Source organism: Passer domesticus, chromosome 12, assembly GCF_036417665.1.
Source record: "Passer domesticus isolate bPasDom1 chromosome 12, bPasDom1.hap1, whole genome shotgun sequence".
In the NCBI taxonomy this organism is placed as follows: domain Eukaryota; kingdom Metazoa; phylum Chordata; class Aves; order Passeriformes; family Passeridae; genus Passer; species Passer domesticus.
Window position 1 is genome coordinate 13,386,638 of NC_087485.1, and position 17,137 is coordinate 13,403,774.

Sequence of the window (17,137 nt, forward strand, 5' to 3'; positions counted from 1 at the left end):
TATTTCTTCTTTCTAACAAGCTTCTGCTTGCCATAGTCTTTAGTATCACTAGTAATTTGCTCCAGTCTCATTCTAAGTGCAATATTTTTCAGCACTTGCTTTGTGCTAATTTAAAAATAATTGCTGCTTGAGGATTTTAGTCAGTTCATAGTTAACAAAATAACAGAGATGGAAATTTTTTGTGCTGAAGGAACATTCTTGAGGTGGTGCAGAAAACTCATTTGTTATTTGTTTCCAGTCATTGTACTGATTTTACTAAGAGCTTTTTCTTGTTTACTGTTCAGTTTGTGAAGGCCACGTTGAGTGTTTCTGGCCCTGCTTGTCCTCCCTCCAAAATTCTGCCCACAGAATGACCCAATAGAGTGCTCTGTTAGAAATTCAAGTTCCAAGAAGTCCATTTTTGTTTACTTGAAGCCGCAGCAGCTGTTCCAGGATATCGCATCTGATTTTTTTCCCATAAGCCTTTTTAACTTCTGAAATGTCAGGTTTTGGAGCCTGTATGTTTTGACACTTTACTTTTAAAGTTGTCATCAGTTGTATATCTGGAAAGCTGAGTGCTCTCTGAATCTGGCAGCTCAATAATTAACAGTGTCATGTCCCTTTTTTCTAGGTTTGATAAAAAGTAGTTCAGATGAAAATATTTCAAGCTGCAGTAAGACATGTCAAGGTTGGATTTACCACAAAATGAGATTGGATTTTATAGTAAGCTTTTATCAGATGACCTGAAATGTTCAAATTATTTTCAATTCTCATATTTACATTCAATGGATACAAGTCGACTTCCCAGGTATCTTGATTTAAGTGTATTTCATGGTTCCTTAGAAATCAAGGCTGAAATGCTGCTCAGACTATTAAAGATCAGAATTTGGATTGTAATTTGGGAACACTAATTTTGCTGGGGGAAGAACACAAGTTAACCTTTGCTCTTGGTCCACACACCTCTGTTCCACCCCCAATCCGCCCCCCAGAAAGAGCTGGCATAGCAGAAAGTGTCCAGCCAGCACTGCCCCAATCTGCCACTGATCCCCAGCAAGGAAAGGCACAGACCCCCTGACAGCTCTGTCCCTGCATGGCTGCCAATCCAAGCAACCCTCAGACCTTGCTTGTGAATTCTGTAGGGCTGCTGGTTAGTGTGTAACACAGGCAGCCTTGGACTGAGGCTCGACACCTGCAAATGCACTCGGCACAAGCCAAAATGGTTTTTGTAGAACATTGGAATGAATATATGCAGAACTGGAATTCAATAGTCTGGGTAATTTCTTAGAAATGCACACAGGAAATAAATGGGATGAAACAAAGCCTTTCCATGGTAAATGCAGTATGAAGTGGTGTTAGAGAAAAGTATCTCTCTCTTTACACTGGTAAATGTATCTCCAAAGGTTATTTTAATACAGATGCTTTCCTGAAAGTAAATCGTGTAGGATGAACTTGCAATGTTGAGGCAAAGTTGTTCCTAAATGAATGTGCAAATCCTATGAACATAAGTTTCAGACAAACCAGACATTGAAGGTGGACAGTGCTGCTTACCAAGGTTCTTTGATCTCCATGAGCTCCACCTCCAGTCATAAAGACACAAGCTGCTTTTCCTGCAGTTTTAAGAAGCTAAAATAATGAATTTTTTTTCATGTTGGTGGTGCTGAGCTAGAGATACAGAACGGCAGCAAATGTATAAATACATGGAAAGGTGGATGGAGCCTTGGAGAAATGAGGGTGATAAACACAATAACAGCTGCTGTCAGATGTTCCAGTCTGACAGACCTTCAACAAGCTGCTTTGCCATGAATAGTTGCATGGTTTAAACCCCATGATTACAATAATGACATGTGGTAACTGAGCATTCATTCTGCTGCTGCTGTTCCATTGAAACAAAGACGCTGGATAGAAAACTGCTCTCAATAGCTTAAAATGCCAAAGTGTTTTTAATGATATTTGGGAATCTTTGAGCACACCAAGTAAATGGAAACCACGTTATGAAAACCAGGTTTATTCAGACAAAAAGAGCAGGGTTTTCTGTATTCTGTGTTGTACAAATAAGGAGGATGTGGTTTTTTTTACTGTGGACTACTGCTTATAGTAGCAGTTCAGAATGTAAGGAGTATCTTTAGAGCAATAACTATTTCTACTTTTCTTCAAACTGAACACAAAACTTTAAGATTAGGTGCAAGGCTCAATGCAGCCCACTGCAAAAGTGCCAGTTAAGTGACTTCATACCTTAATGTTTAACAACTCATTATCTCATGATAAAGAGGAAAAAAAAAGCCCAACCTTCCACCCAAAAACCAAACTCAGATGGAATGTCTAAATTAATCTATTGAATTATCTTCATAAGAACTAATTGAAAAGATGCTCTATGAAAATAATGTAAGCTTTTGGTAAAACTATATTAACTGGTGGAAACCAAACTGTTCTGAACGCCATGTGGATTTTAAAAAAGTTTCCCACAAATAAGGCCTAATATGTGAGAATAAAATGTTGGAAGCCCTTTTTTTTTTTTTTTTTTTAGGGAACAGTGGTGCTACTGCTACTTAGATTGTTTAAATTATTGATATTTTAAGAAAAGCTTATTTTTAAAATCTGAGGCTGTGGCCTTTTTTTCTCAGGCAAGCATTAACGTGCTCAGCTGAGCCAGAGACAGGAGCCAGCCTAAGCCTGGGCTCCCTGAAACCAAGAGGCATCAATGCTAAACAACATTGTGAATTTAAAAATGCGTTGTAATTGAGCAACACTCAATATTTAGCTGTACTTGGAGAACAAAGCCAACATTAGTGCCACTTAAATGTTGGTCTTGCCCAAATTCAAAGCAATGGGATCTCAAAAGACCTGTTAGGCACGACTTTGATTGCCTATGAAAGGACTCAGGGGGCTCAGATTACAGCTGCCCTGAAATCTACTGGTGAGAAGCACAGTAACATTATGAAGTACTATAAACTATTGTTATTATGAAAATTACCCAAATCAGGATGATAAAATAGGATTGAAGCTTGTCTGTATAAGCAGTGTATTTTTTTTATACAGTGTATTCTTCTTACCAGTTGAATACTGTCCCATTACAACTTCAATTCCTTCATGGTAACATTGCAAATATTATAATCTAGCACTTCCTATTATTTGTAATTTTGCTCTCATGCATCCAAATCTTGTATTTTAGATATAAATTAAGAATTCTCTAGATAGTACTTTGGCCGTGGAAAGAATAATACCCCTGCAGACTATAGCTGGCTAATTAGGAAGTTGTTACTTAACCAGGATGTGTTTTATAACCTTTTTGACACGAGGTTGCACAGCACTTTAGGAATTTAATTTCTCAATTTGCTGTGTTTTGTCAGCACATTGGGGCTGACAGAGCCCAAGGCTGTCAGCTCTCCCAGGGGACACTGCAGGAGAGTAGGATGCTTCCAAATTGCCTGGAGTGCTGACAGAAATACAACTCAGGAGTGCTTCTCTCTCCCACTCTAAGGTGGATTAGATGTGTGGATTGCTCCTATTTTGGAATTTTTGTTTCCTTGTAAGGTTATAGTTGCTCACCAAAATTCTGCCATGTGCAGGCAGTTGATGTGCCAGGCAGTGGAAACATCTCAGGCCATTCAGCACTGCTGGTCTCTGGTGACAGCAGCAAAGAAAAGAATAGATCAAGCACTTACAAAGTCACATGCAGCTTTTCATAAGACAGAAACTTAGCAAAGTTTTCTTATTTTCTATTTTAAATTTGTGTAAAAGACATTTTAAGTGGGGCTTGGTCTTGCAAAGTGCCTTGACTCTGTTAAGAGAGAAAGTACCTGTACCCTTAAAATGGTATTTGTTGTTTTTATCTCAGTGCTGGATTAAACCTCTGAAATTATGTAAAAGAAATAGTTTTGGACTTTCTGAACTCAAAAGTAATGTCTTAAAAAGTAGAATAACATGAAAAATACATGTATGGTAAATCAGTTTTCTAGCTAGGAATAACCTTGATTGCATTCAGTAAGGAAATATTTTTTTTTTTAAGGAGTAGTTGAACAGCTGACTACTTTATTTACTCTATGAAGAAAATCAGGGTATTACCATAGATCTCTGTGAGCTCTCTTGTATATTCATTAATTTATTTACTAGATACTGTTACTATACTCAGCAGAGCCCCCTGCTGTTGTAAATCCTCCTCAAATACCTTTCTATGTTTTGCTGTATCTGGACCTTATCAGTTAAGGAAAAAAAAATTAAAAATCCAAATGCAAGCTCAAGGCCCTGGTTGCATGGATTTGTTCTGGATCCAGGAATGAAATCTGGGTGTTGTGCCTACATAGAACATATTTGCTTTCTGGCAGCAGTCACAGTTTATATGGAAAATAAACCTGTCTTGTCTTTGTGTATCTCTGGAGAAACACCTGCGCCAATGGACTGGTATAGGCTGGAAAAAAACATGCGGGGAGAACAGGGAAACAAATCCACCCTCTGAGTCATAACTGAAATACTGAGGAGGAAAGGAAAAGGGCACATGAGGCAGAGCAGTGCCTGTGTACACAGGCAGAAACCACCACACGTGTGGGGAGCCCAGTGCCCACAGGGACAGGACAGGACCTCGTGCCTGTGTGGGAGCCAGGCTCAGGGCACAGACTCACGGGAGAGGAAGAAAAAAAATCAACAGGTTGTCCTGGCACAGGAGAGGACACTGCAACCAATGTTTGATTCTTTATTCATCACACTGTATTGGCAGTAATGATGGAGAGGGCTGGCACGACAATCTGGAGGATACTTGCTAGGACATAAATGTAATTATGTGTCAGAAATTGAGGCCCGGCTGAACAGCTGTTCCTGTTGCTCTGGTCCTGGTCCCGCTGTTGGTCTGGCAGTAGCACATTGCTGTCTGAGGGCACTGTGCTCAAAACATCCTGTTTGTGAGCAGAACCCCGCTAAAAGGCACGCCGCTCTTGGACCAGCAGGCTCCCTCCAGTGCAGCAGGCGAAAAACACTCCCTCTGCTGCAGACTTGTCTTTGTCTGAATTGAGATGGACACCAGAGAAGCGGTGTTTGGTGCTTTCTGGCGGAGGGACATTTCTGCCAGGCTCCCTCATTCCCGCTCCCCTCACCGTTCCCAGCCCTCATGCCGTTCCCAGCGCGGCCGCCAGGGGGCTCCGAGCGCCGCCCCCACGCAGCCAATCCGGGGGCAAGGGCGGAGCCGGCCGCGCGCGCGCGCGGAGGTGGGCGGGGTTTGTCCTGCGTCGGGGGCGCGCGGGGCTCCTCTGGCCGCTCCCTCCCGCTGGCTCCTCACTCCAACTCCACCTCCTTCCTCCCGCCACCTCCTCCTCTGGCCGCTCCCTCCCGCTGGCTCCTCACTCCAACTCCACCTCCTTCCTCCCGCCACCTCCTCCTCTGGCCGCTCCCTCCCGCTGGCTCCTCACTCCACCTCCTTCCTCCCCCTCCTCCCGCCGGCTCCTCCCGGGGCGGGCGCTCCGGCCGCGGCCGTGTGAGCCCAGCCACGGCAGCAGCGAGCATGTCCTCCAGTCGGGCCAAGAAAGTGAAGATGGCCACCAAGTCCTGCCCCGAGTGCGACCAGCAGGTGAGCGGCTGCCGGCGGGCGCTGGGCTGCGGAGGGCGGAGCGGGCAGACCGGCTCCGTGCGGCTCGAGTCGCTGTTTGTGTGAACTCAATGGATGTTGCCCTTGCAGCTTTGCATGGAATGTGGGTTGAACGCCGCGTCCCGCTGGCAGGGTAGCGGAGTAGTTGTATTGTGCTGAGGGGTTTCTGCGCGACTGCAGAGTCTCGTGTTTATGTGCTGGTGTTGTTTAGTGACTGTGTGATCTGTTAGAAATACAATGAACCGGGTGATTTATGTAATGCAGTTGCTTTTTGGATGCCTGATGTGCCCGGGGCTGGGCGGGAGAGGGCTCAGCGGTGTTGTTCCCCCGGGGGGTGGTCGGGAAGCAGGGAAATGGAGACCTGCGGTGCAATTTCTGCCCGGCTCCCGAGTGCCCGCCCGAGCTGTCGGTGTCCCCCTGCGGGTTCTGGTGTGCACAAAATGGAGCTGCTCACCCTCACACAGAGCGGCAGCTGCTTGCCGTGTCAGGGGCTTGTCTCCGTTTTCGGGGAATGCTGTGAGTGCCGAACGCGGCGCAGCTCCGAACAATGGCCGTGGGGCTCGGCCGGGGGCAGCGCCTGTCACACGCGTTCTGTGACCCTGCAAAGTCACCCCCTGCTTTAGCCATACCTACAAAAAAATAAATAGCCTCACGTGATTTTTTTTTCTATTTGCATAACTTTAGAAAAATCGCATTTTTTTGTTCCGTCTGGCATAGTTTTTACAGTATTCCTGCTCGTGCTGGCACAGCTGGAGTGCTGAGCTGTGTGTGGGCGTCCTTTCATGTGCTAACCGACAGATCAACCGCTGCAAAGGCACGTTAGGCACGTCACTGAAATGCTCTTTCTGAGAAAGAAATCGTGTGCCAAGTTCTGGTTATTCAGTTGGTGAAAGGAGAAACGAAAACGAGGGAGAAATCATATATGAGAGTGGGGGTTTTTTGTTGCCTTTTTTTTTTTTAATGCAGTGAATGTCAAACTACCAACAATAAGTAAGGAAAACACTGTAGGATTTTTAAGCTGACGTGAAAATTGTCACTTTATTCTGCACTTACATGCATATCGTGTGTTTTAGTTTTGGTCAGTGTAGATTTTCTGTTAGCACCTCCTCTGTGGCTTCCATGGATTTTATGTGCTTATATGTCCTGCCCCGGGACACATTGCTCATAGTGGGAAACACCTTGTTTTCCACTGCCAAATGTTTGAGAGGGAACAAGGAGCTAAGGCCTACAGTACCAGTCAACCCTTTGCAGATTTTGAGGAAACTCATATAATTCTTATCTGACTGTGTCCTGTGCTGGTGTTTCTTAAATTCTTCCATGAGCAAGGGCTTAGCATTTGTTTCTGATTTTTTCAGTAGAAGTGGCGTGCATGGAAATATTTAGACAGCCACAATTATTGGAGCGAAATATTGAGTAACACTTCTTAGACTTAAAAACTTTTTTTCTGTTGTAATTTAGATAACATATCATATTTCATTTTCACAATCAAAGCACAGCTCTATTAAACTAGGGAGCCTGAAGTACTTGCAGTCAATCTGAGGAAATAATAATCACTTCTTAATTTAGCATCAGGTAAAATGTCTTGTATGAGAAAAATTCCCTTTTTATTAGGAAAATGCTGAACAGTGTGAAATAGTGTTTAGGACTCTTTTGCCTTAATTATGTTGCAGGATGTTATCAGTGTGGATCTTCAAAGGATAGCTGATAGGTTTCAGTGATAAACCCCTTCTCCCAGGCCCCCCACCCTCAAAGCTGCACACCCCTACGTGCTAAACCTGTAACACGAGAGCAGTATTGTTCTGTTAAACACACTTGAGTTCCTTGAAAAATACTGACTCTGTTCCAATCCCCTTGGGTGGCTTGGCCAAAGTTTTTGGTTTTTTTTTTTTTTGTTACGCCAAGCCTGGAAAGGTAATTATTGGAGAGACCCAAGTGTTCAGAAATGGATTTAGCTGGAATTCTGTATCACATTAAGAACACACACAAATTATCTGTGAGATGGTGGGACTTCAGTATTGTTAAACTGATGTATGAACAAGGAGACGACTGTGCCCACAAGTCTGCTAAATTCTGACCTTTAAAGTTCAATAAACCTCTGTTGGACTCATTTTTATTATGTCAGTGTCTCCATAAAGGGAGTTAAAATCTCTAGTTCTGCAAAACCTGTATCAAAAAGTCTCTCTGCAAGCTTTTTGTAGGGTGAAGTGCAGGAGTTCAGATGTGCTACAGAAAGCAAGATAATTTGTTTATTCTGAGTAGCAGTTAAGTTCCCCTTTACAAATTCACATACTAATTTGGCAGGGTTTTTTGAGTCAGTAGAACTGTGGAACTTGGCTCTTCCCCATGTCTGGTTAAATTGAGGGGCAGTTGTGGTTCTGTGCTCCTGTTTGTTTCAGTGGGTATTGGCACACTTGTAGTGACCTGTCTTAAAGAATTACGTTTGAGAAATTACCTCCTGCCTTTTTCCCCCCACTATCATGCTTCAGCATGACTCCACTTTAATGTGTGTTATTTAATCTCTTCCAGATCTCTGCCTAAACTTGCTTTGATTTGTGTTTTCAGTCTTAAACCTAATCAAAGCAACATGGTGTATTGCTTAGTACTCTAAAAGATCTCAAAAGATCTTGGCACTAAGGTAATGAGTTTGGAATTTATCAGTGTTGCTTTTTAAAATTGCGCTGAGTGGATTTTTGTTATTTTCCATATTAAATGTGGTATTTCTTGTTTTACATTGTTGTTTTCTGGGGGAGGGAGGATACTGCTGCTATCTGCTTAGCTGCTCAGAGGCACTGTATTCTCTCAAACTCCCGGGCCTGCAGTCGGTTCTTGCCTGCCTGGGCTGGGTTATTTGCATTTTGAATTAACGAGGTCCTTCTGTACCCACCCGGCCTTGTCTGCAGCGAGCGTGCTGCAAATGCATCTGTTTTGCTTCAGGCTCTATTGTGCCTCTAAAGCTGCTCCTCTCTAAAGGAGCTGCTTTCAAATGCTGCTGAAAGTGAATGCATTCACAATGTACTGACGGTTTTAACTCGTAATTATTTTTTTTTACAAGTATATAGAGGAAGCAAAACTGGAAATGTCTGACTGATTTGACTGCTGTTATTTGAGAGCTCTGAAGAGAAACTAATTCTATTTTAATTCAGCCTTTCTTTAATGCTCTCTACTTTCCCCCACCCCCTTCCTGTCAGTCTGGGGAAAAGTAGTGCAAAGCAATCACAACAGCTGTACATTTCAAGCTTGATTTTTAACAACTGCATAAAGAAAAGGCTTGGTGAGTGATTTACAGCAGAATCTGGCTTTATTATGTTTAAATACAGTACACAGGACAGGCTGTGGTTTGCAGTACAGACTGAGTTTGAAGAGTTGTCTCTGAGGACAAAATGTGAGTTACTAAGTGTGCTTTTTCTTCATGGGACAGGAGTTTTGTCATAATTTGAAATTATCTGAAAAATTTGTCTTTTGTTTTTGCAGGTTCCTGTTGCATGTAAATCATGTCCCTGTGGCTACATATTTATCAGTCGAAAACTCTTGCATGCTAAACGTGCTGAAAGATCACCACCCATCACAGGTAATACTTACACAGTGGGGGAGAGGGGAGCAACAATTCTTTCCCCTTATTTCCTGGAGGCAAAAGATAGTGGATTTTATTTCTTTGTGTAAATTGACTGTTGTCAGTTCACTTTCCCTTCAATTTGTCCATGGTAGACTTTGAATATGTTATTTTTTCTTGATTTTTGAGGAGAAGAGGGAAGCTGGTGTTTTCATCTTCCTTTGTACTCATGATGTTGGCATTTATTCTGTGTATGTTCTAGCTGCACACACTGATCACTGTGCAAAATAACCCCTTACAAAACACTTTGTGTTAATCCTGTTTTGAAGCTAAATGTGTTGAGGTCCCAAAAGGATCTGATTTCAGAGCGCATGCTGATTGAGGCTGGGTTTTCAAATAAAAAATTGGTCATAATGTTTCATCTAAAACTGGGTGGATCTTGCTTCTCTCTCCATGATTAAATTAAATAGTGCTTTTTTTGTGCCTGACCTGTGTGTCTTTTGTTGATGGACACAGTAAGAAGTCAGTTGAATATGCTTTCTGTCATGAATAGCATTCTCCCTGTGTTCATTTATATTGCTTCCTCCAGTAGTAGAAATTAGTCAGAAAAAGAGCCTGACAGGGAAGATATATATATTTAAAAAAAAAAAAAACCAAAAAACTGACAGAAACCCAACAGATATCTGATCTAGAATACCTACTTTTTAAAATGATCTGCCAGACCTACAAAATGGAAGTGAGCTATTTGATGTTTTGTATCAATGCTTCCTTCTGGAAAGCAGCTCTGGACAGTGCTTTTTACTGTGGGTGTGAGCCAGCACTGGCAAAGGTTGTCCAAGAGGCTGTGGAGTCTCCATCCTTGGAGGTGCTCAGAAGCCTTCTGGACACGGTCCTGGGCAGCTGGCTCTTGGTGGCCCTGTATGAGCAGGGCTTAGACAGGGTCTGGAGAGGTTCCCCTGCTGCCTCACCCTGGTGTGGCACTGTGAAGTGCAGGTTCTGTATGAGCTTCAGTGACTGGACCCTGCTTGTACCCCGTGTCAGTACAAGATCAATGGGACAGCTGCAGCCAAAGGAAATCAGTTCCCCAGAGAGATACAGTAGGACACTGTGTATGTTCATATTGTGCTCCTAAGGTAACCACAACTTTTACAAAATGTTGTTCCAGTATTTTCAGCAGTACAGCTGCTGTGGAGTGGTGCTGCAGCCTTACAAATGTGCAGCTAATCCATGAGGGTGCTGTGGTGGCTGAACAATATTTGGTACCCAAGCTCATCAATTCATGCTTAACTTCCAGATAAAACTCATGTAAATGCTCCTTTATTTTACTGAGTTGGGTGTTGAAGAGAACAATACCTGTTCAGCAGTGAGCATGAGGGGGCCCTGTCACAGGTTGGATGTGGTGGGACACGTTCACTGTGTTCTGAGGCATTCTCTGCCAGCACTGTTGACTCAGCATTCAATTTGTCTGAGCAGCAGCAATGATTTCATTGTCAGTGTCATTGGAAGCCCCAGTGCTGTGGTTTGCTGTATGATTAACATTTCCTGGTGGAACAAATACAATGGGGTGTCTTAAAAGCTGTGATGAGTGCAGTTGGTGTTCCCATCTTATTTGGGAAACAGCTTCTTGTGCACCAGCAAACATCTCAGGCAGCAAAATGGTTTTGAAGTAATGAAAGGGTTGATCCTTGGAATCAAGAAGTGAAGCACCCTTCCTGATCTGGCACCCTAATTTCTGCATGGATATTGTGCAGATGCACTTGTTCTGTAAAGGTATGGGAATCTGAGCACTTTAAAGGAAAAGGTTGGTTGGGTGTGGTAAGCATTAAGAGAAAATGAAGAACAAATGTGAAAATAACCCTGGATCATGTTATTTCTGTTCATTTGCACAGAAAACAAGAGTGAGGCCAAAAGGAGGCGGACAGAGAGAGTTAAACGAGAGAAGATAAATTCTGCAGTAAATAAAGACTTGGAAAACCGAAAAAGATCCCGGTCCAACAGCCATTCAGACCACAGCAGACGGGGAAGAGGAAGACCTAAGAGTGCCTCAGCAAAAAAGCACGAGGAAGAAAGAGGTATGAGAGCTGCAGAAATCTGTTGGACTTTCTGTTTGTATCTTTTTTAATCAGCAAACATTTATACCATTCAGTAAGTAGACTGGTTCAGCCAGTACCTGATACCTTAATGTGAGGAAGGGACTGATTTGCATGTGTAGAGACCTCTGGTTTTATGTTTCAGTGTCTGATGCAACTGGCTACAAAGATCTAAATCTGTATTTTTAGCCACTGTATCAAGTTTCAACATGTAAGTTGAAAGCCATTGGACTGAAGTGTTAAGTAGGTTTTTGGGGGGGGTGTTTTTTGGGTGTTTTTTTTTTTTTCATGAGGTGCTGCTGCTTTGTATCACAAGGAGAAACCATTTAATGATATCTGTTATCAGAGAGGGGATTAGGATGTTAGGATGAATGGATTACTTTAGAAGTTTCTTGAAACCTTTCAGAGGGCCTAAGTAAAAAGGGCATCTTGAATCACTGCTAGGACTTGAATTTTGGTCCTGTGTTTCTGGAGGAAAGAAAGCCTCCTTGCCTGTTAAGGTTCCTTGGTGACCTGCTGGTTTTAATCGTTATACAAAATGATTAAGGAGGCTGCTGTATAGCTAGAGTAATTCTAGAAGCCCTCAAGAATGTAACTGTAACTTTGGGTTCCTCTTGTTTTAAGAGCCTATTGACACTACGTTTTCTAGCTGTGTTTTTGGAGATAGTGATTTTAGACCTGAGTTATGAATCCAAAACTTAGCATGGGCTTCAGAAGGTTGGAAGGCAGATAAGAGGGGAATGACAAAACTTCATCCAGATATTCAGCAGATACTGTTCCCAAAACTCCTGAAAATCTTGAAGTATATCATGTGGCATAATTCAGAAATACAATTATTTCTTCCTTTCCACCTTATATATAAAAAAACGTGATAATCCATGTTGGGAAGTTCTTCAATTTCTGACTTAAAACCAAGTTTGATATCTAAATCTATTTCTTAGTTTTTTTTTAATGTAAAAACCAAGTATAAATTTGATTTGTTGGGGATTTTTTTAGTGCTTTCAATGTGGGAAGAGGAGGTGGAATTTCATTTCTGTACATTTTCCAGATGGCAATTGTTTTACTGTAATAGAAATGCACTTTGTAGCATCTAATCTCGTCACTATTGCATGTGACTTATTGATGTCAATAAGTCATAATAGCTTCCCTATTTGGTAGTGACCCAAGCTGGACTTTGTCTGGTAGCTTTAGGGTCCTTTCTAGGCATTTAACTGCCAGTCCTGTTCACAAACAGCCTTGGTTTTAAAATTCCAGTGAGCTGGTTGGGTTGCCCTATAAAAGTGTCAAAGTGAATCTTCTTTTCTGTCCCCTGACAAAGAGGAAAGCAATATAAGCAACCAAAGGAAAAGAACCATTTTCTCAAAACATGTTTTATAGTTTCCAAAAAGCAAGAATTTGACAGCAGGGGGGATATTAAGAGAACATGTTTTCCTGTCCAAACCTCTTGCTGCAAACTCCAAAGTGTGACAATACTGCAGTGCTTGGAGGTAGAAGTGTAGAGATCTTGGCATGAGAGTGTGTGTGGTGTGCCTTTTCTTGGTGTTTCCTTAAAGTTGAATCTTACTTGATAAGGTTGCCTTCATCTTCTTGTGCTGTTTTTACCCTGCCTTTTCCTTGCTCTTGTGATGGCTGTTTCTTCCTCAGCCTCCTGTGCAGGGATTTGGCTCATACCCATTTGTCATTGTCTTTGCCCCAGTGCAGCTCATCTTATTGTTCAGGAATAAGTAGGCTTAGAATATTTTTTTACTTCTGTGTAGACCACTGTTATGATTATCAAGCAGATTTTAAAAAAGGTTAATATATAAGGCTATCATGGCTATAAAAATAAATTCAGCAGGGAGCTTATCTTTTTGTAAGTAATTACTAAAACAAGTTAACATTGACCTCTTCCTTTTCAAGTTGCTTACAAAATTGAAACTACTGTGTGTGGAGTAATTAGTGGGAATTTCAGAAATATTATTCCTTTACCACATGTGCTGCTTGATAGTGTTGTTTGTGTATATTAAACAACTGTTACTCTAGTACAGTTAGGGTAGTTGTTGTGTGAGTGGTTGCTAGTCCTTGCAGCAGTCTGTATGTGTTGAAAGTCAGCTCTGCAGTGCCAGATGTCAGTATCTTATTTCCTTGCCTGTTGTATGTTTCAAGGATATTTTGGGTCCTTCTTAGTTGCCACTAGAGGTTGTGCTTTTGCCCCAAAGACTTAAAAAGAAGCCACTGCTTGCATGGTTTAGATACTTGGTTCCTAATGCATTTGTAGATGGGAAAGCAGGCAGACAGAAAACACCTCAGTGGTTTTAACATGGAAAACCAGATTATCTGTACATTTGAAGACCATCCAGCTGTGAAAATTTCCTTCCTGAAGACCCCAATGGCATCTGTAGCTTTGCTTCCTTGCTTGTCATGCAATTCCATACACGGTGTGCTTGCTCCCAGTTATGTCTGTGCCTTTGACTGGTTCTTTTGTGTCCTTCGTGACTGGCTCACATTAGAGCAAAGAGCTGTGGCAATTAAGAATAGAATAAGCAAAAAGGCTTTTTAAAACAAGCTATTTTCCCTGCAGATTTAGCAAGAAGGAATGGAGGGGAGGAAAAAGGAAGCAGATGCAGAATGATGGGATATGGCAGTACTGGGACCCAGAAAATTACCCTATCACATGTTTCAGAGCCATGTGATGACCCTGGAAAATGGGAACTCCTCCCTGCAGCCTTGGCTTGTCAAAATTGTCACTTAATTTCATTGTCAGATGTACTGCAATGTATTTTGGAGATACAAACACTCCATAATAATTTGACTCTGATTTTGTTGTGGAGGTGTGTTCTTTGTTTTACTGTGTGGCACTGTGACACACAGCTAGACTGGTTCCCAGGTTGCCTTGTTATCTGGGTAAAAAGCCTGATTATAGTAAAGCAAACAAAAACCCTTTTATACTGGAGGAAGTGGTATTGGTTGCTCTGAAAGGTTACCAGCAATAAGTCTCAGTAAGAGCAGTAGACTTGCTGAAGCAGACTCATTTCTTAGCAGGCCAAATCTTCATAAAGGTAGATACATACACTTCAGTATCCTGGTAAAACTTAAGCTGAATACATTTTGTTAATGCAAGTTTTCTTTTTTTCTGTAATTTACAGCTGCATTACTCACATATTTACTTTCCCAGTGCAGATATTTCAAGTAACTTGCTGTCTTGAAAAATGAATCCCTACAAAACTTGTGAAGGGGGAGGACCATATGTGATTTATACATAATCAGTTTTAAGGACTGCAGTATAAGGGGATTGCAGGAGATCTGGGGATACAAGAGATGTGATCCAGAAAAACTATTTTTGCCTAAATAGCCTCTTAGTTGTATAGCAAACTCCCTAGTTATTAATGTCTTGCTATCTTGTAGAAACACAATACTGTTTTTCTTTAGGTCATAATAGAGAAATGAATCAAAACTACTCTCAGATAAGACTGAAGTGGAAAGTTTTCAGAGTGTATGTATACCTGTGGTATCCTAGGAGTAGTGTATGGTAAAATGCCTTGCAAGTGTGAGCTCTTCACTCGTTCCTGATGAGAACTACAATTGTCCTGAGAGTGCATGGAGCCTGCACATCTGTGTTAATCCCTCATGCTCTTTGATATCAAGATTTCAGCAAGCTGAAGTCTCAGAATAAGGCTGATCTGGGAGGAAGGGAAACTAAGAAGTTCACAGTCTGTTAATAGCAACTAGGGTGTGGTGCAGGGGGAGGGAGTTTTTTAATTTTGCTGATATGTTCAAGTTGTGGCTGGATTCGTTTGGATCAGGAAGTATGAAACAAGGGGTGGGGCTTAGATATGAAAATAGAAAAGGTTAATGTGGAATAACCAGTGTGTGTAGTGTCTGTACTCAGAACTACTCCCAGTATTGTTAATTTTTAAATGGTGAGAGGGAGGAAGTGGAGCAGCCCAGGCTGTGCATACAGAAGCTGATTTGTCTTCAACTGCAGGGTAGAACTGGCAGCGAAACTCGCTTTCAAACTCATTTCAAGCTCAATGCACGAGAGGATATTGCCTTGCATAGCCAGGAAGTCAGCAAAAAGCTGGCTTCTGCTGTTTCTGTGTCAGTATTAAGTCAGAACACAGTGGTAAAGGATTTTGGAGCTTCTCCCACTGAGTTGTTGAGCACAAGCACTTGATTTCGCATGGAAGGCAGTCTGCTGGAGTTCTCTCTGTAGCTGCAACACAAATAAAACCATTGTTATGAGTGGGAACCCATTGAAGGGTAACTGTGTGAGTAGGTGGAGGTGGGAGCTGCTGGGATCTTTGTTCCTGATCATGCTTTCTGCTGTTCTCCAGTGCTGCCTTTTCTTTGGCTTTCCCATGCTAGTTTAGGTGTCTGGGTGGAGCAGTTGCCAGTGTGGATGTGTGTGACTGTGGGTTAGTGAGGCAGAGGGGTCTCTCAGGTGAGCTTTGTTTTGTGACTGGAAAAGAGTCCAGGCCACATGGAACCTGGATTAGAGATGGAGTTTCACAGCTGAAAGCTCTGAGTGTATTTCTCTCTTTCTTCTGTTTACAAGCCTGGTTTCTGCTGACAAAAGTTTCTTTGTTGGCTTTATTTTCTTAACAATTTGTGTCAGCTACCTGTGGCTACTTAATCTGGGATAGAACTAGTCATAATCTGGAAGAGGTGGTATTTATGCAAGTGGTATTTCTCAAATTGTATTATTTTATGAGTTTTTGTAGTGTAACTTAGGTTATTTGAGCACTGCAGTACAGAAACTTTTTGATGGCTTTCTGTTGTGTGTCTGTGGCATTGAAGCAAGCCAGCATCAGCACAGGGAACTCATGGGCTTTTACTTGCTCAGTGAGGTGTGTTAGCATTGTTCTACAGCTGGGAGAAGATGGAAAGTCTGCAGTGTAGAAAGTCCAGAAATGTGCATGATGATAAATTTGGAGCCTGACTTCATCCAAGTGTCTGCTCTTTGGCCTTTGACATGGTCATTAAACTCTCGGGTTTCTTTCTTGCAGTTGTGAAGTGAGGAGGCAAATCTTGTGTTTAATGAGCATATTGTGAAATAACTTTGTTTTCTTGGGTGGGAGGTGGTCATGTAAAGAAAAAACCCCAGACCACTAAAACAAAAAAAACCTGAAGGAACACTTGAATACTTATCTTTATGTTAATGATTCATTCTCCCTTCATTGTTAAAGAGGAGAAATTCGGTCATGCTTTTGGCTGACTCATTCTGTGGCTCTTCCAGCACCTCTGTGTGCCTCTATTACTTCCTTCTCTTTCTCACTCCCTCTGAGCATAGGAGTTGGTTGTCTAACTTCAATTCCACTACTTCACATAATTTATTAATTTCTGTGTAACTTGCATTAACTTCAAATAATGGTAAAAGCTTCTAATAGTGACTTTTTTTTCCTCTACAGAGAAACAAGAAAAAGAAGTTGACATGTATGCTAACCTTTCAGATGAAAAGGCCTTCGTATTTTCGGTGGCCTTGGCGGAAATAAACAGAAAAATTATCAATCAAAGACTTATTCTCTAAGTTGTGAGCACAATCTGATGCAGTTTTATGCAGGATGGCTAGCAGATTTCCAAGGTGCCATGGACTCTCGGAAAGTGTGTTGTCTGCACCAACAAGGACCGTAGCATTTCCTGTTAAAAATTCTGCTCCTGTTCTTGGAAATCGAATTCTGTCTCTACAAGTCAGAAAGAAAGTGGTCACAAGATTGTGCTGTGAAAAATCAGAAAGCAGATGTGTTTCATGCCTTGAAGACAAATGCACAGAGAGACTGCACCCATTCCAGAGCACTTCTTTTGAATTTGCTGCCAGAAATGCAATATTTTAAATATTTTCAGAAATAAATGATTTTCATTTAAAATTATATATTTCAGATTTTTCAGCTATATTGCAGTTTACGTATGTACAGTTCACATAACTTTTTAATAAATGGATATTCCAATATTTTATTGAACTGAGAATTA

At 41.7% G+C, this 17,137-nt stretch overlaps 1 protein-coding gene across 1 annotated transcript; it reads left to right on the top strand.

The window, feature by feature from the left end:
- The first annotated feature begins 5,277 nt into the window (after positions 1-5,277).
- Positions 5,278-17,117, top strand: C12H16orf87 (chromosome 12 C16orf87 homolog). The gene is made up of 4 exons (XM_064386491.1): positions 5,278-5,533; positions 9,023-9,119; positions 10,991-11,173; positions 16,579-17,117. Exons 1-4 carry the CDS (start codon positions 5,468-5,470, stop codon positions 16,695-16,697), a joined length of 465 nt encoding a protein of 154 aa, XP_064242561.1. The 5' UTR covers positions 5,278-5,467; the 3' UTR covers positions 16,698-17,117.
- Positions 17,118-17,137: the final 20 nt, after the last annotated feature.